The sequence below is a fragment of the Vombatus ursinus genome, unplaced genomic scaffold (genome assembly GCF_900497805.2).
Source record: "Vombatus ursinus unplaced genomic scaffold, bare-nosed wombat genome assembly UNPS02014798.1, whole genome shotgun sequence".
In the NCBI taxonomy this organism is placed as follows: Eukaryota; Metazoa; Chordata; class Mammalia; order Diprotodontia; family Vombatidae; genus Vombatus; species Vombatus ursinus.
In genome coordinates, this window is record NW_020954576.1 from 48,455,183 (window position 1) to 48,480,881 (window position 25,699).

At 44.6% G+C, this 25,699-nt stretch overlaps 1 protein-coding gene and 1 pseudogene across 6 annotated transcripts; both read left to right on the plus strand.

The window, feature by feature from the left end:
- The first annotated feature begins 5,280 nt into the window (after positions 1–5,280).
- Positions 5,281–24,887, plus strand: KLHDC8A (kelch domain containing 8A). Of its 6 annotated transcripts, none has more exons than XM_027871797.1 (7): positions 5,281–5,452; positions 13,833–13,954; positions 14,146–14,613; positions 16,158–16,322; positions 17,392–17,607; positions 22,473–22,574; positions 23,898–24,887. In XM_027871797.1, exons 3-7 carry the CDS (start codon positions 14,205–14,207, stop codon positions 24,089–24,091), a joined length of 1,086 nt encoding a protein of 361 aa, XP_027727598.1. In that variant the 5' UTR covers positions 5,281–5,452; positions 13,833–13,954; positions 14,146–14,204; the 3' UTR covers positions 24,092–24,887. The 6 variants fall into 6 exon arrangements, with proteins under 6 accessions (XP_027727598.1, XP_027727600.1, XP_027727599.1 ...); XM_027871799.1 differs by having other exon boundaries at positions 14,149–14,613; XM_027871798.1 differs by having other exon boundaries at positions 13,911–13,954.
- LOC114049420 lies at positions 24,885–25,699 on the plus strand (annotated as a pseudogene).

Consider the following 25,699-nt stretch of genomic DNA (forward strand, 5'->3'; position numbering starts at 1 on the left):
ATTCTGCACCTCGGTTTCTGCATCTTTAAAAGAGAATAATGATCCCTGTCCCATCCTTGCTTCAAGGGAATGGTCTTTCTTCTTGCCTCCAAGGGAACTGAAAAAGAAAAAAAAGAAACAACAAGATTAAACTGCACTGAGATCATCTATATTTATTTCATCCATTTTAGATCATCATCTCCCTGAAGACAGGACCAAGATTTCTCTATGTTTAGGTCATCACAGTGAGTAGTGAGGAAATCAGCACAGATTTGGGATTTTATTCAGTAAAAGAGAGCTTGATAAGGAGACAGGAATTCTAGTTCCTTCTGGTTTTTTTTCTCTTTCACTAACAGTGACCCTCAGGAAGTCACTTACCTTTTTAGTGTTTCAGTTTTCTGTCCTGCAAAATGTGACCCTGAATAAGTAATTTCATCCCTCCAAGCCTCAGTTTCTTTATCTTTAAACTGGAGGGTTTCTGGGTAATCCATAAGATCCCTTCTATCTCTGTCATTCTATAATCATGACAAAGTAGATGATGATATCTATTTCAAAGAAGTTGTGATAATTATATATTGGATGTGAAAATGAAAAGTTTAAATCACGTGAAAATATAAAACATCTGAATGATTATAATAGAGATTAAAGAAGTTTCAGGCAGTCAGCTGTAGTTATAATATTGTACTAGGTAGGTACTGTTAAAGTAAGGTGCTGCCTTCAGGAAACATGCTCTGTACCTGACTCCCTGAGTGACCTTGAGTAATTCACTTAATATTTCAATTTCCTCATCTTTAAAATCAGGAGGGTTGGACCAGATTACTTCTAAGTTCCCTTCCAGTTCTAAATCTATAAAATACACAATCACATATCATGGAATTTCAGTGTCAGAAGGCACTTCAGTTGTCATGTAGTCCCATCTATACCTGAAAAAGAAACTCAAACAACCCCTTTATGCTTTTGCCTGAAAACCTCAAGTACAAGGGAACCCACCCTCTTCCAAAGTCATTTGGACAGTCTAATTGTTAAGAAGCTTTTCTTATATCAATTCTAAATCTGTCTCTTTGAATGTCCCACCCACTGTTCCAAGTTCTAAATTCTGGGGCCAAACAGGACCAGGAAGTCCTCATTTTTCCACATGACAGCCCTTCAAATATTTGAAGACAGTTAATATGTCCTCCCTTGATCTGATTTTTTTCCAGGCTCAGTGTCTCCAGTTCCTTCAGTTTTCATATGGACAATGGACTTACTTCACTGAACGGGCTGCCCTTCTTGGAATATTCTTTTTTCCCCTTTTAAATAGTATTTTATTTTTTCCAATTACATGTAAAGACAATTTTTAACATTCTTTTTTATATACAATTTTGAGTTTGATAATATCCAATCTTGGATATTATCGATGTTGATCAATTAACAGCATTTATTAAGCCCTTACTGTGCGTCAGGCACTCTTCTAGAAACTGGGGATACAAATTCAATGAATAGGAAACACATTCTCACAAGTACATATACAGGTACGTATAGACAAAAATAAAAGGAGAATAAATACATAGTAGTACCAATGTATCTTCAGAGGGAAGGCATTATTAGCAGTTGGGATCAAGAAAGACTTCACATAGAAAGTGGTGCTTGTCCTAAAATGTCGTACTTAGAGCAACATAATATATAGTACCCAGATGTGATCTGATTGTGCACAATATAATGGAATGCTTGTCTCTTTATTCTGGAAACTATGCCTCTCTTAATACAGCCTGACATCACATCAGCGTTCTTAACTGCCACATCACCCCTTTCACTCACATTGAGTTTTTGGTCCTTTAAAACACCTCGTATATTTTTCAGATTACTCCAACTGCTTCCTTGGTCTTATACTTGTGAACTTGAGTTTTTGAACCCAGAGGAAGATTTTCTATTTATCCCTATTAAATATTAAATTGTATTTTATTAGGATTGCCTCAGTAGTCTTATCTTCTCAAAATATTTCCAAATCCAAACCCTTTGGAAATATATCAGTTTGATATTTGGAAATTTGATATTTGGAAATATCTCAGTTTAGTGTCATTTGCAAATTGGATATGCATGCCACTTGTGCCTTAGCCAAGTAATCAGTAAAAATTGTAAACAGCTCAGGGCCAAGCACTGATAGATCCCTGGAGCATTCCACAAGTTGACGGGGAACAGTTAACTATTCTTTGGGTCCAGCCGTTCAACCTGTTCTGAGTACATCTAATTCTACTGTCATCTACTCCATATCTCTCTATATTTTCCACATGAAGAACATAGATGATTTTGTCAAATACTTTGCTAAAATTTAAGTAAATGATTTCCATAGCATTCCCATGACCTACCAGTTTAGGAATTCTATCAAAAAAGGACAAGCTAAGCACAACCTGGTCTTCATGAAGCCCTGATGGCTCCTTGTGACCACCATTTCCTTTTCTGGATGTTCCCTGGGCATTTCTTTGACAATGTCCTAATATTTTGCTAAGAACTGAAGTCAAGCTCACTGCCATACAATCTGCAGAGTTGACTGTCTTCCCTTTTAAAAAAATCTGAATAATATTTGCCCTTCCAATCCTGTAGCACTTCTGTTTTCCATGTTCTTTTAAAGATCACTCAGAAATCTTTGTGGCTCAGGAGCTGCCATCTGCCAATTCTTTCAGGACCTAGTTCATCTGAGCTAGCTGACTTGAATTCTTAAAGGGCAAGCTCATTTCTCTTGTTACATTGGGTATCAACTCCCTGTTAATATTTTTGTTCTGTCTTTTCTAGTAAAGATCATTCTCCGTTACAGAGAAAGATAAAATAAGAGTCCGGCAGCTTTGCTTCCCCTTCATCATCCGTTATCATTATCCCATCCACCCCAACCAGTGATTCTATCTCTTCTTTTATACTCTTTCCCCCCAATATAACTTTTTTTAAAAAAAAACACACTTTTTTGTTGTCATGAGTTTTCTTTAACAATTTCTGATTATTCTGCACTTTAGCAATAACACTAGTCCTATTATTGTGATCCTAATGACATCCCTGTATCTCTGAGAAGTGTATAACCAACCACTGGGCCTTCTAAGTCAGTCACCTGCTCCTAAACCTTTCATTCTCATGAAAACACCTCACTTCTGCCCTCTGCCGTAAGGACTTGCAGTAAACCATGTTAAATAATAATAACTTATAAATACTAAGCCATTCCTACTGCCTCTCCCTTACCACCAAGATGAACTGAAGGGTCTTAATTTTTAAAGAGGAATGAATTTGTAATTAACACCTTAACATTATATTGGAGCCATTCTGAAGATTTTTCTATTTAAATGCAAATTGAGTCTTCCCAAAGGAAAGCTAATAGAAAATGAAAATAGACAGCAAGGGATGAAGAAGGGGGTTGTAGGGAGGGAAAGAAGGAAATTTGCTTTGCTGTCAAGTTTTCCTAATTCATGTGCTCCCCTTCTCCGTACTCATTCTCACCTGGATTCTCTTAGGCTTTAAGGGAGAAGGAAGGTTCTGATTGGAGGCTGTGGAGAAATTTGTGAAACTAAAGAAGGTTTGAGTCCCAGGTAACTAGACCTCTGACATGTACTATAATCTAGGCCTTCATTTCCCTAGCCATACAATAGGGGTGATCAGTCTAGTTATTATTTGTTTAGGACTTCAGAGACTTGACACATAATAGGTGCTAAATAAATGCTTCATGATTTGTTGACTCAAAGCATTATAGGATCTAGTGCCAGAAAGGACATTAGAGCTCATCTAAGCCAAACTCCTCATTTTACAGATGAAAAAATGAGTCCCAGAAAGGTGAAATTATTTGTCACAAAGTCACAATAACTGGTAAAATTCTGATTGAAAACCATCTTTTGGCGACAAATAAAATGAATACTCTTTCCACTCTACCAAGATACCAGCACTGCTGGGTTCCTTGGGTCCTTTAGATAGCATCCTGTTTCTTCTAGCTGTCCCAAACCCTATAATTTGGTAGAAGGTGTCTCTTTTAACCTGAAAAGTGCCCTACAGTGTGAGGAGAGGAACAAACATGGGCAGCACTCACCCATTGATTTGGGGAAGTTCTGCTAAGTGGGTGAAATCATTGGGGGCTGGGAGCAAGACCTAATTTTAGTAGGTGTGCCAAGTACAGAAGGGAAGAAGAATGTCACGTGACGCTGGCAAGTGTCATTTCTAGACACGTACAGAGCAACAGCTGCAAGACAAAGAAAACCCCTGGATGCAGCTGTAGTTACCTAAGGTGAAGCCACTGCCTGTGGAGGGAATAAGAAACAGAGCTCTCATTTCTTGCCTGGTGATGTGCAGGGGGAAAGCTGATTTTCCTGGGGGCAAATCAAACATGGCCCATTCCGCTGGTACCAGACTGAAGTGTTCAGGGACTCAAGCCGCTGCTGCTTGCCTCCTATTTGAATGGAAAAAATGGAAGGGGAAAGGCAAGTCAGACACATGCATCTGTTGTCCTCTGAGGCGGTACCTATAGGACCTGATAGGTGGAGTCTGAGATCTGCCCTAAGCCTGGTCAATCTCTTCCTTCCTTAGTTTTTTGGAAGAAGATGGGAATTTTTTCACTTTATTTTTCTTGCTGGTTTTTTTTTTTTGCAACAAGGCTAATATGGAAATAGGTTTTGCATGATTTCACATGTATAATTGATATCACATTTCTTGCCTTCACAATGGGTGAGTGAGGGGTAGGAGGGAAAGAATTTGGAACTCAAAAAATATTTTAAATAAACGATAAGAATAAATTTTTTTTAAAAAAGAAAGAAGATGGGCTAGTGGAAAAGGACACTCTTTTGAGGCCATAGGCCTAGCAAGCAGAGAGTTTTCTGAATTGCTTTTCTCCTTTGTCTCTCCACAATCATTCCAAAATCCTGTTGAATTTCTGCTGAATTCAGAGGATCCCTAATGGGCCACTGCCCATGGCATTAACACAGGATTTCCAAATGTTTCCTAGGGCTTCTTTCATCTGGTCCCTATATGCAGACACTCACAGACTTGTACACACCCAGATCCCCCACCTCTTTCTGGACACTGCAGCAGAGAATACAGATCACATCAGACTGAGACCCAGACGAAGCTGATTGTCTCTACTCTCCCAGAGGGAGGCAAAGATTAAGGCAGGGATTGGACGATTTACAAATTCCAGCCCCCAGTCCCACTGCCTCAGCCTGTCTCCTCCTGGTTATTTTTTGCTAAACCTCTGGGGAGAAGTAGGGCTTGTATATGCATATGTGTGTTTGTGTGTGATAAAACTAGAAGTAAAGGGCGAAAGCTAGAACAGAAGCTTCCTGGAAAACATCACGTGTCTCCGGGGGTCATGGTAAGTTTCAGCCTTTTTCTGCTGGGACATTGAGCTGGACCTGCCCCTTTTGTGACTCAGAGAAGCCTATGGGCTCTTGAAGGTGAGCACTGACATCAGGGGAGAGAAGGAGACCTGCTCTCAGAACTGGATACCTGAATCATGGGTGAGAAAGAAGAGGTGAGCAGGAGTGGGTCCTGTCAAACAGGGGTGGGGTTTTTCTGGCACCAGCCATCTCACCCTCTTCAATCTGGAGGTCTGTTCCCAGGACCCCAAATGGAATGGAAGCTGGATTAGGTAAGAGAAAGATGAGGAGGAGGAGGTGGTGAAAAGGAGTCATCATTCCCTCACAATAACCCAAACTCTGCATCCTCATCTTCCCTTACTGCCGGCTTGGGGAAGGGCTTATCCTTAGCTCTGTGAAGGGCTATAGGTACAGGCCTATGGCGTATCAAGTGTTTTTCATACATTTTGTCTGGAGACATCTGGGAAGAGAGAGTAGGGCTGTGATGGCCGAGGTGAAGAAGGTATCTATAAGAAGTGGGGGCCCTTGGTCAAGTCACAACCCCACTGCCCCTCATTTTCCTCATCTGTGAAACGAGGCTGGACTAGACATTTTCCGAGGCCCCTTCTAGATCGATGATCTAATTTCCCCAAACACCACCACCCCCTCTTCTCTGGAAGAAGTGGTTATGGCTGCATGCCTCTGATGGATATAGAGAACACAGGCCTTATGCTCTCTTCTCTCTCCTAGGTTAGATAGAAGGAAAAAAGGGAAGGAGACAGGGCAAACAAAGGAGCCTTTTGTTTGTAAACGACCCTCATATCCAATTTTGCTCTCCTGCCCTTTGCTGCCAGATGCCCCTGCTTTGTCTGAGCCCACCAGGCGAGACTGCAGAAGTGGCTGCTTCCCCGGCTGCCACATTGCTACCCTGGCCCTCATTAGTGACAGGCAGAATGCTGTGTCTGCTGATGCATCTCCTCTCTGTGTTCCCCTGAGGAGGGGGAGCCCGACTGGTTTGTAAATCATTCACAGCCCTCTCTCAATTCCATGGTGACACGGAGTTCTTTTTAATTAAGAAGGATGGAAGGAGTTGCTGACTCTGGGGACAGTGGTATTAACTTATTAACTGGCATTTAAAGAGCCTGATTTGAATGGGATTCTGCGCACTCCCACATGCTGCCCCTTGGTCTCTGAATGGCTCTTCATAGCCTCATCAGCTCCTGGCCCCTCCTTCTCTTCTACCATGAAATAGGGGTGAAATAGGGGCTAAGGATCAGCATCCAGTGAACCCAGAACACAGTCATTCAGATATGGCCTGGGGAAAACCCATACTGTTTGCACTTTTCAAAGATGGGGAAGGACCCATCTGTTGATGGGTTGAAAAGACCAGTGAAGACTGGGTAGCACATCCAGGATCAGGAATATGGCGGCTTCTAAGGCTGTTTATATGTCGTGTCTCTTTTTCCCCAGCTCCCCTCTCCATCTAATATATTCAGAGACAATGAAATATTAAGCACCTTCTACATGCCAGGCACCGTGCTAAGCACTAGGGATACAAAGAAAGGCACAAGGCAGTCCTGGCCCTCCAGGAACTCACAGTCTAATGGGGGAAGAAAACACATTAAAAGAAGCTGAAGGGGGAAGGAGGGAAGGTACCCAGCTTGGGGGGGGGACTTCATTATGAAGTCCTACATTTGATGCTGGAATTGGTCTGAGGAAGTGAGTTTCAGAGTTGACTTAATGTTGCAGAATGATGAGTTTCTGATGATCACGAAGCCAGGAAAGCAGCCAGGTACACACAGCTAGTGTGTATCTGAGGCCGAATTTGAATTTGAGTCTTTCTGACTTCAGACCCAGCACTCTGTCCGCTCCTCCACCTAGTTACCTTTAGGTCAGCACCTGCCCTGCAATTGATAGATGAAAATTGACTGGGGCGCCGAGCAGTTAAGTGACTTGCTCAAAGTCACACAGCCAGTGTGTGTCAGAGATGGGACTTAAACCCAGGTCTATCCTGATTCTGAAATCAGGTCTCTGCCCACTACACCATACTGCTCTTCTCTTCTCATAATAAAGAAGGCTATATTCAAAGGAAGAGAAGCAACCGGAGATCAGACTAAGAAAATCAACTTTGGTGGACCCTGTGGGATTGAACTCGGATAAGAGGAAAGGCTTCCTGATATTAGGAGAGGTGTGAGACTCTGGAATAGGTAACTGAGGAAGGAAGGTAGAAAACTCCCTGCTCTGGAGGGATGTATGTAAGAAAAAGATAAAAGCATCTGTCTGGCTCCATTAAGGACTAGCCAATTTGTAGCATTAGCTCCCTACAGTGGGATTTTCTTTTTTGATAATGCTGATATTCTGGGCTTTAAGTAATCATTGCTTTTGAAAGGTCTTTATTAAACATCTGATTAATTATACATGGCATTGTAACAGACACTTAATACACAGAGAACTACCTAGAAACACAGCCCCTGCCTTCTGAGAGTGCACTGAGATTTGGAATTTGTCAGCTCAGTCCAGTCTCTGGGGCAGGTGGCCCTGGTCTACTGAGTGTTTTGTCATTTGCCCAAGACTCTACTGCTTTTTCTAGGAAGAAGGGAAGAAAGGAGAGACAGCAACAGCTAATCTTGAGCTCTGTCTTCTCCCTGCTCACTCTCATGCGACATGGTGTAAGCTATCACCAAACCCTTGAAGCTCTGCCCTTGATACCTCCCCCCTCACCTCCAATGGCCCTGAGATCATGAGAATGTGCTTAGTCTGATAGGTATGAGATTGTCTGCCTGTCCCTCCAGGTTGCTCCCTGAGTTTCTCCAAAGCGTACTATCTAGTAGAGTTTGGTCGTTTCAGTTGTGTCTGATTCTTCATGACCCCATTTGGGGTTTTCTTAGCAAAGATACTGAAGTAGTTTGCCATTTCCTTCTCCGGATTATTTTACAGATGAGGAAACCAACGCAAACAGAGTTAAGTGACTTGCCTAGGGTCATGCAGCTAATAAGTGTCTGAGGCCAGATTTGAACTCAAGTCTTCCTGACTCCAGGTACTCTGTCTACTGTGCCACCTAGCTGCCCATTTTATAGAATCAAGCACAGTGCTGAGCATGTAGTAGGTACTGAATACTGATTGACAGGGTGGGATGGTAGGAATGTTTCTCCAACATTTGACTGCAGAAGAAACATTTGCTTTATAGTCAGGGCTGGGTTTACATGCCAAACCTGCTATTTACTACCTGTGAGACTACGGGTAAGTCACTTAACCATTTGGGGCTTGTGGGCTAAATGATTCTTTCTAGCTTTCAATGCTATAATCCCTTCAAGACTGGAAGTGAAAGAGGGACAAGTTGTGTGAATAATGCATCAATATTATAATAATAAGATTCCACAGTATCAAAATCCATTTATCTTCAGGGCCTCTCACAAGCACCCATAGCCTCATCTCTATGGAGGAAAGTGAGACGGTGCCTTTGAATGAGAAAAGTAAATGAAGGCCTGATACCTTTGAGCACATTTTCTAGCAGGAGGAACTTAGGTTAGACATGAAGAGAAACGTTTTGGCTGGGGAGCTGGTTGAACCCTGGATTGAGAGACTGAGGGCAGTAGCAAACTCTTTTCCCACTTGGCACTCCAGCAGACAACCAGCTCAGTACAATCAGGTTGGGCAGTGACGCCCCAAGGGATTGAAATAATTGTGAGTAACTGTTGCTAGGTTTTAAGCACTTTCAATAGAGGGACCATATTGGATGAGGCAGGGAGAAAGAAGCAGCTCTTTCAGCAATTGGGCAGTGGTGTGGCTTAGCAGATAGAACACTGAACCTGAAATCACAAAGGCCTGAGTTCAAATCCAGCCTAATACACTTAGCAGCTGTGGGACTCTCCTGAAAGTCACTTAACTTCTGTCTGCCTCAGTTTCTTTGCCTATAAAATGGGGATCACAATAGCACCTACCCCTGAAGGTTGTTTTGAGGATAAAATGAGATATCTATACAGTCTTTTGCAAACCTGAAAGTGCTATATAAATGCTATTATATTAAATCACTATGATATGGCCTTACAGAGAGTCTGCATTTTATGTACTTTTCCAAATCATAACAATTACAACCATTCAAAAGTGGACTGCCTCAGGAGGTGGTGAGTTCTCTATCACTAGAGGTCTTTGAGCAGAGGCTGGATGGATACTTGTTGGGGATATAGTGGAAAAGATTCCTATTCAGGTACAGCTTGTACTAGACTGCTGAGGTCCTTTCCAAATATGGTTCTATATAGTACAGTGTAGGATTAAGAAATAATAGCCTGAGGATTAGGCTGTGTTAAGTGTCTGGAGATCAGTGTGGATAATTTAGAGCCAACTGTGCACCTCAGTTTCAACCACACAGATCACAGTTTAGCAAGGGGATAAGCGCCATCTTCGGCAATGGGGGTTCCTATGGAACAGTCTGACAAATAAGTCACCCAGAAATCAATAGTGGCAATGTGTGCTCAATGATAGTGGAGATGAGCAGTTTCATTTAAGTTTCATTTAACTCAGTTCATCAGTTGCCTGATCTATTGCCTTTTAGCTATTTCCCTGTTCATTAAAAACTTTCCCAGAGCAGAAGGGGAGCAGAAAGGGAAACTGATTTACACCAGCCCAGATTACTTCTTGTTTGCCAGCTATGGCAGAAAGTGGAATGAGAGGGGAGTAGGATGAGATGAATGTGCACAAGATTTGGAATGGTTTCACTCCTGCCTGCTCTTCCAATCCCCAACTTGTCTGTATAATCAGGAACTAGACAAAGGTGTGCCTTCACCTCCTTTCCTCTTACTCTCTCCTAAACTCTCAGCAGATTGGCCTTTAACCTCATCTTTCAACTGAATCTGCTCTTTCCACAGTTACCAATGATCTCTTAGTTGCCAAATCTAATGTCCTCGTCTCAATCTTCATCCTTCTTGTCCCATTGACAGCCTTTGACACTTAATCGCTCTCATCTCCTTGATATTCTCTTCTCTCTGGATTGTCATTACACTATTATCTCCTAGTTCTCCTCCCAATTGTATGACCACTCCTTCATCTCCTTTGGTACATCTTCATCTAGGTAAGAACTGCTAACCTTGGGTGTCCCTCGAGGCTCTGTCCTGGGCCGTCTTCTCTTTTTCCTCTATACTATTTCACTTGGTGATCTCATCTGTTCTTATGGATTCAATTATTATCTCTATGTACATAATTCTCAGATCTATTTATCCAGCTCTAATCTTACTCCTGACCTCCAATCTCACATCTCTTACTGCCTATTAGACATCACAAACTGAATGCCCTATAAACATCTTTCTTTAAGGCAATTGGGGTTAAGTGACTTGTCCAGGGTCATGGCTCAGCTTGCAACTGTCTGAGGCCAGATTTGAACTCAGGTCCTCCTGACTCCAGGGCCAGTGCTCTATCCACTGTGTCACCTAGCTATCCCCAGCATCTTAAACTCAGTAGGCTAAAACTAAACACATTATTTTTCCCCAAAACCTATTCTCTTCTGAACTTCCCTATCACTGTAAAGATATCCTTCCCTATCACTGTAAAGAGCATGACCATTTATCTAGGAACCTAGGCTTACAACCTAGATGTCATCTTTTTTTTTTTTTTAAGGCAGTTGGGGTTAAGTGACTTGCCCAGGGTCACACACTTAGTAAGTGTCAAGTGTTTGGTCTGAGGCCAGATTTGAGCTCAGGTCCTCCTGACTTCAGGGCCGGTGCTCTATCCAGTGCACCACCTAGCTGCCCCTAGATGTCATCTTGGAGGCCTCACCGTGTCTCATCACCCATATCCATTATTTGCCAAAGTCCTGTTGTTCTCACATTCTCAATATCTCTAGTATATCCCCTCTTCTGTCCTCTGATACTGCCAACACCCTGCTGCAGGCACTCACACCTCACATCTGGACTACTGGAATAGAATGCCCATTGGTCTGTCCAAGTGTCTCCCCTATGCCAATGTCCTCCATTCAGCTGCCAAGCTAATCTTCTAAAGCACAAGGCTGACATTGCTTTAGGCATTTAAAGCCCTTCACAGCCTGGTCCCTTCCGGTTTCCTTACTGCCTTCTACATACTCTATGATCCAGTGACACAGGTGTTCTTGTTCCTTGTACATGACACTGCACCCTCTGACTGCATTTTCACTGACTGTCTCCTGTGTCCTCACTTCTCACCTCTGCCTCCTGGCTTCCTTAAAATCTCAGCTAAAATCCCACCATCTGCAAAATGCCTTTCCCCGTTGGCAGACCATTGCTGATATTCCCCCAGTTTACCCTGTGCATCTCTTATTTATATAAAGTTGGTTACGTGACTCCCCCATTGGACTGTGAGCTCCTTGACACTAGGCACTGTGTTTTTGCCTTTTTTGTATCCCCAGTACTTAGCACAGTACCTGGCACATAGCAGGTCCTTGTTGACTTGCTGAGGAAGGTTTTAATCCTAGTGCCTCTCTGTAGGCTGACCCCTGAATAGGCTGATAATATTGGAGAACTTGTCCTGAAAACTCATTTATTCAGATCCCGGTGATTTGAAATTTTTATCAATTCTCATTTAATAGCATGAGCAAGGGGCAATTTCCTCCCATTTAAATTTTCAGTTACTATCTTTACAAGCATGTGGAGGAGGAAGAAATCTAAAAATGAACTTTTCCATGCCAAGATCTCAAAAAATTAAGAATACTTTCAACTCTTGGGCCCACACTGAATTCCTACATATTAAAAGACTTTTGTGTTTATGATCCATGTTTACATATTGTGGGCCTACTGTGAATTGTAACTTATCTCATTACTCATTGTTACTCATTTCCAAATTGGTGGTTTGACTGTTCAGTACAGAGCCAACTTAAAATGCCGATGTCAGAAAACAAGGATGACACCCACTTTATAAATTTTCTATATTCTTTCGAGAGAGATGCTGTCTCACCCCTGTGTACATGGGGGATGCTGAAGAATCAATCCGAGTGATGCATTTATGTTGGGCACATTTGTGGTTCCTTTGCACAGCTGGTGGTGCTTTGTAATGGTGTTTTATTGTGTGTGAAAAGCTACTGGGAAATGGCGGCCATGTGCCCTTTGGTTTTTCTGATGATCTAAGCCTGGCATCATTTGCTGTACTTCTTCTGCTCAGGTTTCCCATTAACAGGGTATTGGGGAGAAGAGAAGTCCATGAATGTGTGTGGCTGTAACTGGGGTTTGGGACCTTGTGGCTGTGTGACTCCCAACAGGGTGGCTCTGTGGAAAGGGGACCGCCGATCTGTACGTAAAGGATGCCTGGGCCACATATTGACTGAGTGTTAAAATGTAATGTTATGTATGTTGCATTGTATTTTTATTTATTTTTGTTAAATATTTCCCAATTCCATGTTAATCCAGTTCTGGCCACTCTGGAGTGTTGTGGGCCCCGTGTTTGATACCTCTGCACTAGATGACCTCTGATATCTCTTCTAACTCTTGATCATAATCCCATGTATTTGTGTATATGCCCCAATACATGTCTGTATAATTCTCTGGAAGCACATTTCTATTTCAGTGTGGCGGAGACTTCGTCTATGTGGGTGGGTGGGGGTGGTTGTCTGCATGTACATTTTAAGGAGTAGATTATATCAGAGTATATGTGGGTGCAAGTGAGGAAGTCTCCCACACTCCCTCTGCCTAAACACCCAAAATGAAGTGGAAAGAGCATTAAATGATTCTTTGTGTCTGTATAAACAAATTGGGTAATTTGGTCACCCGTCTTCCTACTGCCTTCCCTCCCCCCACACACATTTTCTTTGGATAACAAGGAGGTGTTGCCCTTGGCTACTCAAGTAACCGTCTCCATCCTCCCCTTTAGACTTACCTTACCTTACTCAAGTAGATGAGGGTCAGTGTGCCCAGCCAAGAGCCCTTTCTCTCCTCCCATGGGTGAAGCCCTCCTGGGTTATATAATGGAGGCTGATGACTTTGCAGTGGGGATGCATGTCGATTTCTGCACAGGTGTGAAGCTGTGCGTGGGGATGTGTATTTAGCCGGCTCCCTCCCCTCCCACTTTGTGTATCTTTCTCCTCTTGGCTGCTCATTTATTCAGCTCATCTGCATGTCTGCCAGCAATATATTGAGTGGAAAAAGACAAATCACCTTCTCCCTTAGTCTGTAAGCTGGGCAGGTGATTTCCAGTGTCTTCTAATGGGCTGTCTTTGCTTCCCTCCTCGATCAACAGTGACACTGTGTGTGTGAGTGTGAGTGTGAGTGTGTGTGTGTGTGTGTGTGTGTGTGTGTGTGTGCAGGCGTTTGGGGGGGGAGGGATGGTGGGAGTGGAGAATGTCTTGAACTGCAGAGGGAGGGTTAGAAAGAGCACAGGCTCTAGTGATTTTTAACTCCTTCCTCCTCAAGAAGGGTGTAGGTGGAGCAGCGAGCTGAAAGAACCTCTGTGAATCCCACCCCACCCCCACCTGCCCCTTAAGCTGCTCCCCCAAACAACAGCCATGCGAGATCTGATCTAACCTGGGGGGGGGCGGGGAGCCCAATGTGATGTGTGATCATGCCGTGTAGCGTTCTCAGCTTCTTTCCCTGTTAATTAAAGTTGGAGAAAGGGAAAGGGAGTCTGCTCGGGAGGCTCACTGAACCAGCTGCCCTTGATTCTACTCCATTGTCCTACCAGGGCCAGGTGTGGATGCCTCGAGATTGATGGAGCCGTAAGGAAAGGTAAAGAATCGACTGCTCTGTGTGTGTCTGTGTGTCTCTGTGTCTGTGTCTGTGTCAGTGTCTGCATGGGGGCTCGTGGGGATGGGCAGCAGCCCGGGCCAGTGATGGATGCTGCAAGCGACTAAGGGATATTGATTGTAGACCAGTCAGCATATCTCTTGCCTCTGATCTCTTATTCCCTGCCCTTGCAGCAGCTGCCCCTGCTGCTTCTCAGGAGGTGGCAGGGTAACTACTCCATAGAGGTGAGGGGATGGATGCCCGGACAGTGCCACCCGTGACTGCCATGGAGGTGCCCAGCATCAAAGATTTCCACTGGAAGACCCTGGCCCCACTGCCCAGTCGTCGGGTCTACTCGTCCCTGGTGGAGACTGGAGGACAGGTCTATGCCATAGGAGGCTGTGATGACAATGGGGTCCCCATGGACTGCTTTGAGGTCTACTCCCCTGAGGCTGACCAGTGGACTTCCTTGCCCCCCATGCCCACGGCCCGGGCTGGGGTGGCTGTCATTGCCTTGGGGAAACGGATCATGGTGATTGGGGGTGTGGGAACCAATCAGCTGCCCCTGAAGATTGTGGAGATGTACAACATCGATGAGGGCAAGTGGAAGAAGAGGAGCGTGCTGAGGGAGGCCGCCATGGGCATCTCTGTCACTACAAAAGGCAAGCCAGACCAGGCTTTGGGCGTTGTCAGGCACAGAGGGGCTGGAAAGAGGGCAGGAAATCAGTGGGGTAGACTTGTTGGAGGGCTGGAAAGGGAAGAGGGTTTTGAGTTGGGTTTAGGACAGTGGCTTCCCAGGTTATTCCTCTTGCAACTTTTTTGAAAGCTCCCATAACCCTCCAGGCCCCCTTGTTCTCCTCCTACCCAAACAAAAAGGGTCCAAAAGCCTGAACTCCACCTCACAGGCCTCCCAGCCACTAAACAACTGTGTGACACTCAGTAGTTTTGGTCTGACCAGCTCAGCATAACAGCACATCACAAAGGCTGAAAAGGGGAGAGCCCAGATGTCTAGAGAGAACAAATCACCCCATACCTCACTGCCCAAACTAGTCACCCCATAACTCACTCTAAACAACTGTTTGGAGCTCTCTAGTTATTTCTCCTACCACTCCTTCCCATCTCCAAACTACCCTGTGACCCCAAAGGGAATGCCAACCTTCTGTTAGAGAAATACTGATATAAATTGAGAATTGAATATCTATAACAGTACCCTTCTACTACAGGCTTCCACCCATCCTTAACATTTTCCCTTTGTGGATGGTCTATCAAGCATTTATTTAGTGCCTACTGAGTGCCAGGCATTGTGCTAAGCCTTGGGGATACAAAGAAAGGCAAAAAAAACCAACAACAACAAAAAAAAACCAGTCCTGCCCTCAAGGAGCTCATATTCCAATGAGGAAAACAACATGTAAATAATTTAGTACATACCAGATGCAGACAGAGTAAATGGAAGGGAATCCTGAAGGGGAAGACTCTAGTAGGTAGAGAGAACAGATAAGTTCTTCAACAAAAGGTGGGATTTTAGTTGGGTCTGAAAGAAGAGGCAGAGGTGAGGAGGAAGAGTGTTCCAGGCATAGGGAGCAGCATAGTGCAAAAGCACAGAGACAGCAGCTGGGGGACAGGCAGAAAGTGGAAGAGAACAAATATTTATTAAGCACCTACTATGTGCCAGGCACTGTTCCCAGAAAATATCTTTACATATATTCTCTCCTCTGATAGCTCATTTGGACTGTTGTGTGTGAGGCGCCATTCTGTCTTCCTTTTTTTATAATCTCCATATGTCCTGGGCTCTGTTGAGTATAGAAATTAATCTGAGAAAAGGAGACATTCTCCTATTTGGTCCCCACAAGGAGAGTTTTATGGCTTTCCTTTTGGCTGTCCTTGGTTGGGGAGAGGGAGAAGCCAGACTACAGAAAACATAAAGCCACCCTAGGCTAGATGCCCTGGGAGCTTCACAGAACTGGCTGTGGTGGTTGAGGCTGGCAGGGGATATTAATTATGCCCCCAGAGTGGCACAGACCCGAGTCCTGTACCAAGTGTGCAGGGCATTGAGCAGGAAGGAACCCTTCAAGCTCCTGGCCTCTGAGGTCAGGTGCCAGTTGTGGTGTTCAAGGGTTAAATGGGGCTCCAGGCATGACTGGTAGTGGATATTGACAAGTGCCCTGTCAAGTTGCCCACTGACCCTGGCTGTGGTCTATCTCTTTAGATTACAGAGTTTACGCAGCAGGAGGAATGGGGCTGGATCTTCGCCCCCACAACCACCTACAGCACTATGACATGCTCAAGGACATGTGGGTATCATTAGCCCCCATGCCCACTGCAAGATATGCTGCCACTTCCTTTCTCCGAGGTTCCAAGATCTACGTGCTAGGTAAGGCTGAGTGACATGCACCCTCAATGTACTCCCATTTTCCCTCCTGGGGGTCAGTTTATCATCTCTCCCCTTTGGGGAGTGTACAGAGCCATCTTCCAGGCATTGCGAAGCAGGGCGGAGGTCCAGAGGAAGGAGGACTCACTGTCTTTGCTCTTATGGAGCTCATTGTCATATAATTAATAAATATTAGAGCAGAAAGGGACCTCAGAGATCATCTCATCAATATTTTTTCCTTGCAGAAGAGGAAACTGGTGTGCAGAAAAGTAAAACGATTTACCCAAGGTCATAGCTTTGTGAGGCAAAAACAAACAAACAAACAAACAAACAAAAAAACAACAAACCATTGTCTCTATCTTTGGGGAGATATCATTTGCGGGGAGAGAAAGACAAGGTACATGTACAATAACTGAAAACTTAGAGAGCAACCTGCAAATAAGTACAAAGGAAGGTCAACATAGAAAATGCCTCAGATTGGGAATTAGAAGACCAGGATTTGAATCCTGACTTTCCCCCTTATGCTGCCTGTGTTACCTTGAACAAGTAACTCCTTCTATCTGGGCCCCAGTTTCCTCATCTATAAAATGCTGGGGTGGACTATATGACCTGCAGTATTTCTATGATCCTAGAATTGACTGAGTGTATAAACTGTAAAAAGGCATGAGGCAGAAGAGATGTCAGAAATGGTTATGGGTCAATCATGTTAGGTTCCCTGGAGGAGGAGGTCACCATACTTAAGGGAGAGGGAGGGATATTGGTTGCCATAAATGAAAAGAGTGTCTCAGGTAGGAAGGGAGAAAGCACAAAGAAGGAATCATCAGAAAAGTCATGATAAACTCGGAACACTGATATAACACCCTGGTGCTAAACTGGGTGGGAAACATTCTCTAGAAAGGGTGACTGCTGGAAACCTTTCCCAGATGGAATCTCCTTCCCTGGGGTGGTAAGCACTGGAAAGACTCTGCTTTGGTCTAGAGCCTTTAGGTTTTGTTTTGGGAGGGAATGAGGGGAGAGTGGGATAAATAGGCAGAAAGGAGTCCTTCAGAGGGCCTTTGACCTTGGCTTTTAGGGGGACGCCAATCCAAGTATGCAGTCAATGCCTTTGAGGTCTTCGACATTGAAACACGCTCATGGACCAAGTTTCCCAGCATCCCCTGCAAACGAGCCTTCTCCAGTTTTGTCCCCATGGATGGCTATCTGTATAGCCTGGGGGGCCTGCGGCAAGGTCGCCTATATCGACAACCCAAGTTCATGAGGACTATGGATGTGTTTGACATGGAGCAGGGTGAGTCTTTCAAACCCTACCCCCACTGATGGAGTCCCCTCTTCTTCCCATCACCAATCCAGCAAACATTTATTAAGCACTTACTATGTACCAAGTCCTGTGCTAAGTGCTGGGGATACAATTAATGAAAAGGAAGGTAGTTCCTGATTTCAAGGAAATTACAATCTAAAGGAAGAGACCATACACAAAAGAGGGCAGGAAAGGGGTAGGGAATCCGTAACTTCTCACTTCCAGGACACTGAAAGTTTTGGATGGCTGTCTTTCTGCACCCAAGCACCTCCTATCTGACCTTTTGCCTATACAGACCTCATGAGCTTTTCAAAAGTTTGCCACCACCCTTCATCTCTTGATCAAATTCCTTCCACCTCCAGTTTCTCCCCTCTCCAATCCCTCCTCCAAACAGCTACAAAAGTCATCTTCCCAAGGCACAGGTCTGACCATGTTACTGTCCTGCCCTCAAACCTTCACTGGCTCCCTATTGCCTATAGGATAACATACAGAGCCCTGAGTCCAGTATTTAAAGTCTTTCACAATCTGACTCCAATCCACCTTCTACAGACATTTCACACCCTGTTTTCTGATCTTATTCTGCCCTATGAACATCTTTGTGCATTCATGCAAGCCTGGGACACACTCCCTTCTCACCTCTGCCTGTGGAAATCCTTCTCTTTCTTCAAGACTCAGCATCCATGAAGCTTTCCCTGATTCCCCAGCTGAAAGCATTCTCTCCTTTCCTAGATTTCCTGGAGCATTTGCCCAGATGATTCTTGCTTCTAGTTATTATTTTTTTATTTATAATTATATTTACTTATTGTATTTATTCAAGCATGCATGCACCCTTCCCCTGTCATCCTTCCTCTGTATATTCCCAGAAGATAGCACAATGCTTGGCACATAGTAGGCACTTAATAAATGTCTATAGAGCAGGTACGTGGAGCAGTGGATAGAGCACTGGCCCTGAAGTCAGGAGGATCTGAGTTCGAATCCAGCCTCAGACCAAACACTAGCTATATGACCTTGGGCAAGTCACTTAACCCTAATTGCAAATAAACAAATAAATAAATGAATGAATAAATAAATAAATAAATGTCTGTCAAATGAATGGAAGGAATGAATGCTACTCTTGGCTGAAGAGGGAGCTTACTACCATTTAGAACCAGAACCAGGGCACAAAACACAAGAAGATCCAAGCAAGGTCACTTGTTAATAGGAGTTTGTATAAATGTACATATTTTAACACCAGAAAATTCCTATCTTTAGATCATGTAGCCTTTTTTTTCCCCTAGTGATAACTCAAGTTATCACAAGGGAAGCAGCCTGATGTGATGGAAAATGCTGAATTTGGTATTAGAATATCTGGGATGAAATCCTAGCTCTATTGTTTGCTTGTGGTGTGACCTTGGTCAAGTAACTTAACGGGGCCTCAGTTTCCTCATCTATAAAACCAAGGGATTGAACTAGATGAGGACCTCCTTTTGAGAAGTAGCTAGGTGTTGCAGTGGGTAGATAAAGTGCTGTGCTTGAGTGAGTTCAGAGTAGGCCTCACACACATACAATCTGGGGAACCCTGGCCAAGTCGCTTCACCCTGTTTGCCTCGGTTTCCTCATTTGTAAAATGGGCTTGAAGAGGGCATGGCAAACCACTGCAGTATCTGTTCCAAGAAATCCCAAACAGAGTCATGAAGAGTTGGTCACCAAGAGTCAGACACGACTGAAATGGTTGAACGATGATAACAAAGTCCCTTTGAGCTCTAACATTGTGATGATACTATGATACTAAATTGAATGGGAACTTGCCAGAGTCCACTGCCTGTCATGCCTGGGACCCCGTTTAACTCCATGATCCTCAGGGCTAAGGCCTGACCTAGTAGGCCAGGAGCTGGAAGGGTCTGCTGCTCAGTGCTCTGTACACTTGGTCCGGGACTGAGACGTGCGCTCCTCTGTTGGATGGCCTTACTGATGCCCCCTTGCCAGCCTCAACCACCAGCTAAGCCAGCTTCCTCAAGCTGGCTCAGAGCGATGGCTCAGAACCAGCAGTAGATGGCACTTACCCAGCAAACCACCATGTTCTAGTTGGGGACTGGGTTCCTAAACTTTGCCCAGAGGGCGCAGAGAGGTAGCACAGTGCGGTGAGTATAGTACCAGACTTGGAGTCAAAAGACCCAAGTTCGAATCTTGCTTCAGACATTAATTTCTGTTGTTATTCAGTCATTTTTCAGTCACATCCAATTCTTCATCACCCCACTTGGGGTTTTCTTGGCAGAGATATTGCAATGGTTTTCCATTTCCTTCTCCAGCTCATTTTACAGTTGAGAAAACTGAGGCAGACAAAGTGAAGTGACCTGCCCAGGGTCACACAGCTAGTAAGTTTCTGAGGCCAGATTTGAACTCAGGAAGGATGCATCTCCCTGACTCCAGGCCCTGTTCTATCCTCTGCACCAGCTAGCAGCCAGATACTAACTAGCTGTATTATTTTAAGCAAGTTACTTAACATAGTTACCTAAGCCTTAATTATCTCAACTGCCAATCAAACAGAAGCTCCATGGGGGCAAAGACTGTTTATTGTCGTCTCTGTTTCCCCAGTGCCTAGCACGGTGCCCCGACTCCACAACTGCCTATTGCTTGTCTGATTGACTGAACTATAAATAAAATAATTATAATTGCATTAACTACTTCACAAGGCTGTTGTGAAGAAAGAAATATATATGGATATACATATATAAGGTGTTATTATAATTATGTCTTGTTCAGGGCTATTCATGTTCATCCCTACATATAAATACCTGTTATCTAGAAAACAATTTTTTCCCAAAGATCATTTCCATCTGTTTTCTCATTGCATCCCAAGGATAATCCTGCACCTGCACAAGGTAGGTAGGGCCAGCGTTCTGTATTCCTGTTTGACAGATGGATAAACTGAGGAACTGAGATAGGCGCCATGATTAGATCAAGAGCACATAGCAAACTAGAGACAAAGCTGGAGGTAAAATCCAAATTCTCTACTGGTCTGGAACACTTTAAGGGTCAGCTAGGTGATGTATTAGATAGAACACTGGGCCTGCAATCAGGAAGACTGGTGTTCGAATCTAGCCTCAGACATATACTAGCTGTATGACCTTGGGTAAGTCACTTAATCCCATTTGCCTCAGTTCCTCATCTGTAAAATGGGGATACACTGGAGAAAGAAATGGCAAACCACTCCAGTATCTTTGCCAAGAACACCTCACAGACGATGTTCATGGGGTCAGGTAGAGTCGGACATGACTGAATGACCAGATGACAACAGTGCCCTTTAGACCGAAATTTGAACTAACAGGACCATGGGACTTAGAATGGGGAAGGATCTTATTTACGTCTAATCCAAACTCCTCATTTTACAGATGAGCAAACTGAGGTCCGAGGAGAAGCAATCTTCCAGCTCAGGGACAATGGGATAAAGCTCTTTGTGGAAAAAGGAGACATAACAATATGGAACAGAACTGCAGAATAGTAGAGCTAGAAGGGACATTAGAGATTATTTAGTCCAATTTCTATGTTTTGCAGCCAAGGAAACTGAGTCTCAGAGAAGTCGAGTTCCTTACCCGTGGGTGTGCACTTAGTGAGTGGGACGAACCATGGGGAATCTCAGGGATAGCTCCCTTAGACATGTAAGGGTGAGGTTGAAGCCCCTGCAGACAACAGGCCCTTGTGGAGTGTCATGCAGACCTGAGCAGAATGAGTTCAAACTCACTTCCCACTCACTCCAATGGAGGTTGAACAAGGGGGCAGGGAAAAGGTTCCCACCTTTTAGTAGTATAGGGCAGCAGGTACCATGCTTCACTTGGAGTCAGGAAGAACTAGGTTCTGAAGCCTGGGGAGGTCACTTCATTTCTGTGGGCCTCACTTTCCTCATTTGTAAAATGAGAAACTTAGGCTAGACCAGTGGTTCTCAAAGTGTGGTCTGTGGACCCCCAGGAGTCCCCATGAGTCTTTCAGACAGTCCACAGGGTCAAAATGATTTTCATAATATACCAAGACATTATTTGACTATTAAATTCTTCCTTTCTTCTACATATCAGTGTGAAGAGGGATTTTCTTCATATACTTCAACCAAAACAACAAATCATAGTAGAGCAAATGCAGAAGCCAATAGGAGAATCCAGCTGTTTTCTATTAAGTCAAGCATTAAAGAGATTTGCAAAAAATTTATAAAAATAATGCCGCTCTCCTCACTAAATTTTATTTTTGTTTTGGAAAATGTATTTGTTTTTCATAAACATATGTTTTTATATCAACATGAAATGGGTCTATTATAGTTATTTTTAATGAATAAATAAGTATTTAAAAATTTTATTAACACTAATTTCCAATATGTTAAATATCAGTAGATATAACCCACACAAATAGAAGCTCTTTGGGGTCCTCAATCGATTTTTAACGAAAAAAGTGTGAAAACTGCTGGCCTAGATGGCCCTTTCTGGCTCTAAATCTATAATCTTCTGATCCCATGAATTCTGTTGACCTGCAGAGGATACATTTTGTTGTTGAGTCATTTCAGTCACATCTGACTCTTCATGGCCCATTGTGCGGTTTTCTTGGCAAAGAGCCTAGAGTCTTTTACCATTTTCTTTTCCAGGTCATTTTACAGATGAGAAAACTGAGGCAAACAGAGTTAAATGACACAGCTAGTAAGTATCTGAGGCCAGATTTGAACTCGGGAGGATGAATGTCCACCTAGCTGCCCCAGGGAGACATTCAATGCTGATGTATGCAAGGTGTGACTGGACATATGCGCACTTGTTCCCTTGCCAGAGATCAGATCCTGTCCCAGAGCTGCATTAAGTGGTTGTGATCAACATCTTTTCTCCTCCTTTCTTGGCCTCTAGGAGGTTGGATGAAGATAGAGCGGTCTTCGTTCCTGAAGAAGCGCAGAGCTGACTTTGTATCAGGCTGCTTAAGAGGGCGAGTCATAGTGGCTGGAGGCCTGGGTAAGAGTCAGAGCACTCCGGCAGTGCTGGGGGGGTTTGGGGGACACCACGGGATCCGTGGCAGCAATTGAAGTCAGCACTGTCGCTCCCCCCAAAGATCACAAAACACCCACTACAGCAGAAAGAACGCTGGATTTGGAGGCGAGGGATGGTTCTACTTCAAATCCCAGCTGTGCTACTCAGCGATAAATCAACGTGCATTTAAGTGACCGACGCAAGCCAGGGACTGTGCTGAGGACTAGGAATACAAATGCGGAAAATGGAGCAAACGTTTCCCCTGCCGTGACACTGGACAAGTTACCCCTCTCTCTGGGGCTCAGTTTCCCCATCTTTAAGATGAGAGGACTGGACCGGATGATTCCTTAAGGGCCCTTCTGGCTCTAAATCCCAGGACTAACATTCTAATTAGAACTTCATCCATCAGCAGCATCAGTAGGGAATTCCTGGGGACCAGAAGGCTGAGCCTGCCCCTTTTTTAGAGGAGGAAATGGAGGCGTAGGGAGAGTAAGAGGCAGCAGTGTGTGCTGGATCTGACTCCTAATGGTCTGGGCCAGGTGGATTGTTAAATTTTCGGTGTGAAGGTTGAGACATTGGAAATTGAGGCAGCTAGGTGGCGCAGTGGATAGAGCACCAGCCCTGGAGTCAGGAGGACCTGAGTTCAAATATGGTCTCAGACTAGACACTAGACACTAGCTGTGTGACCCTGAGCAAGTCACTTAACCCCAATTGCCTTGCCAAAAAAAAAAAAAAAAGACATTGGAAATTAACAAATGCTACAAAGCAGGGTAAAGTGACTTGCCCAAGGTCACACAGCTAGTAAGTGTTTGAGGGCAGATTTGAACTCAGGAAGAGGAGTCTCTCTGACTCCAGGCCCAGCTTTCTGTGCACTATGGCGCCATTGCAACATAGTAGGTATTTAATAAATGTTCCCTTCACCACTATGCCATACAACAACTATTCACCTGCTTGACATGGGTGAATGTCCATTATTATTTATAACTTACATTTATTTAGTGCTTTAACGTTCATAAAACAGCCATTGGTGATGGGCAGCATGAGCATTCTTACCCTCATTTTACAGAAGGAAATTGATACTAACTTACCTGAGGTCATACAGCTAATTTGTAGTGGCCAAGGTAAAACTTGAACTCAGGACTCTGGGAGTTAGGTTTAGCTGCTGCAGCGTGCCAGCATGCTGGGCACAACACCCTCTGTAGTCAAAGATGATGAAGTCAGTTAGCCCATTAAGGGAGCGGGTTATGAAACTAAGCTGGGGTCTGTTCTAAAAGGCTTAGCACCCATGCCTTTTATCTGCATTTTCAGGGAACCAGCCCACAGTCCTGGAGACAGCAGAGGCCTTCCACCCAGGGAAGAACAAATGGGAGAGCCTGCCTCCCATGCCCACTCCCCGCTGTGCCTGCTCCAGCATCGTCATCAAAGGCTGCCTCCTCGCAGTGGGAGGCGTCAATCAGGGATTGAGCGATGCTGTGGAAGCCCTGTGTGTCTCAGACTCCTAGCCTCGAGAATCCCATTCCTCGGAGATTCGTTGTTTCTCGGCAGGGTTAAATGATTTCATCAAAGCTGACTTCAGTATGTGAAAAGTGGGCAAGATCTCCAGGGGCTCACACTCCTGAAATCCACCCACCCCCACCCAGCCCTATCTCCCAAGAGTGTGAAGATAAGTCACTGGACACATGTCCAACCGGTCTCAAGCAGGGAAAGTCCCACCCTGATCTCCAGCTATTGAAAGGTAGACGGACACCCCCCCTCCCCATGCCAGCCTATACTTTCCTATCATCTGCCCTTACAGCTGGAGACAGAGTTCAATGTCTTCTCACAGCCTGATGTAATAGGCCGTTGGAGGTCAATGAGTGCTGGTGAGTAGTGAATTTGGCCCCTCAGTAATTTGGGAGACTGCCCTAACTCAGTGATGGACTAGGACCAGAATTTGTCTGACAAACGGGGAAAGAGAGAAAGCTACAGCCTCACGCCCAGGCAGGGGCGAGGGGCGGTCATGCCAGACGATGAAGGCAAGTATGGAGGAGACGGAGGAATCTCCTCCAGCGGCAGTGCTGGGGACTAGCAGAGCCTGAAGAGACCAGCTCTGACAGGCTACAGAACAGGGGCTGTCTATATCAAGCCAGGAGCCAGAGTCACAGAGAGGATGCTGGATTTGCTGAAACTGTTCAAAGTGCTGACGTTGAGGCTGGTGATTCCTCGGGCTGTAGCCATAGTTCCTGGGTCCCTTTGGGCAGAGGCAGCTGACTGAGGGTCCAAGCCTCAAGGGTGGAACTCATCCCCTCTCCTTGAAATAAACCCCAGTCACCTGTGTGGCCTTGGGTCTTTGGCTACTCCTCTCCTCACCCCAATCATGTCCCCTCAGCCTACAATAGGATCATAATAAGCACAGTTGAGGGGATACTGGCCAGTTTTTGAAAGGGGTTTGCACAAAAGTCTAGGTACTTCCTAGCCTCAAACTGGAGCTGGCAATAGCAGCAGCAGTGAGACCTACCAAGAAAATGGGGTCACTGGATAGCCAGATCCTGAGCAAAGAAACAGGAAACACCTCTCCCTGCTGGTTTTACCTACATCAGCAACTTCCTCGATGCCAAGGTATCAGTATCAAAAAAGAAACACATCTGCATGAAGCTGGTTCCCCTTGGAATAGCTGACCCAGCTGTGTTTGATGGATGCTTGCCCAATGAAGGGTAAGAGGAAAGTAGAGTCAGAATTCAGGAATGGTGGAGAGATTAGAGATAGGTTAGTGTAAGATAGGAAAAGTAAGGTCTCCAAGCCCAAGCTCCTTCCCAAGCTGAGATTGGAGCATCAGCTTGGAGATGAGAGGTCCCTCCCCGGACAGGTCCAGAGATGCTCAGAGGAGCTGTCCACGTCAAGCTGAAGAGAAGGGGACATCAGGCTGAGTGATTCTATCCTTGGGTCATTTAGTGCATGTGGCATTTCAACCCCAGACAGTGTCCCCCCCCACCCCTCATTCTGCACACAGGATTGAAGTCAAAGACATTGGTCCAATAGGCATCTCTATATCTTCAGACCTGACCATCAAGTTTCTGGCTGATATTGAGGAAGGGCATGAGGAATCCTTGGAGTAGTCTGAATGGTTTTAA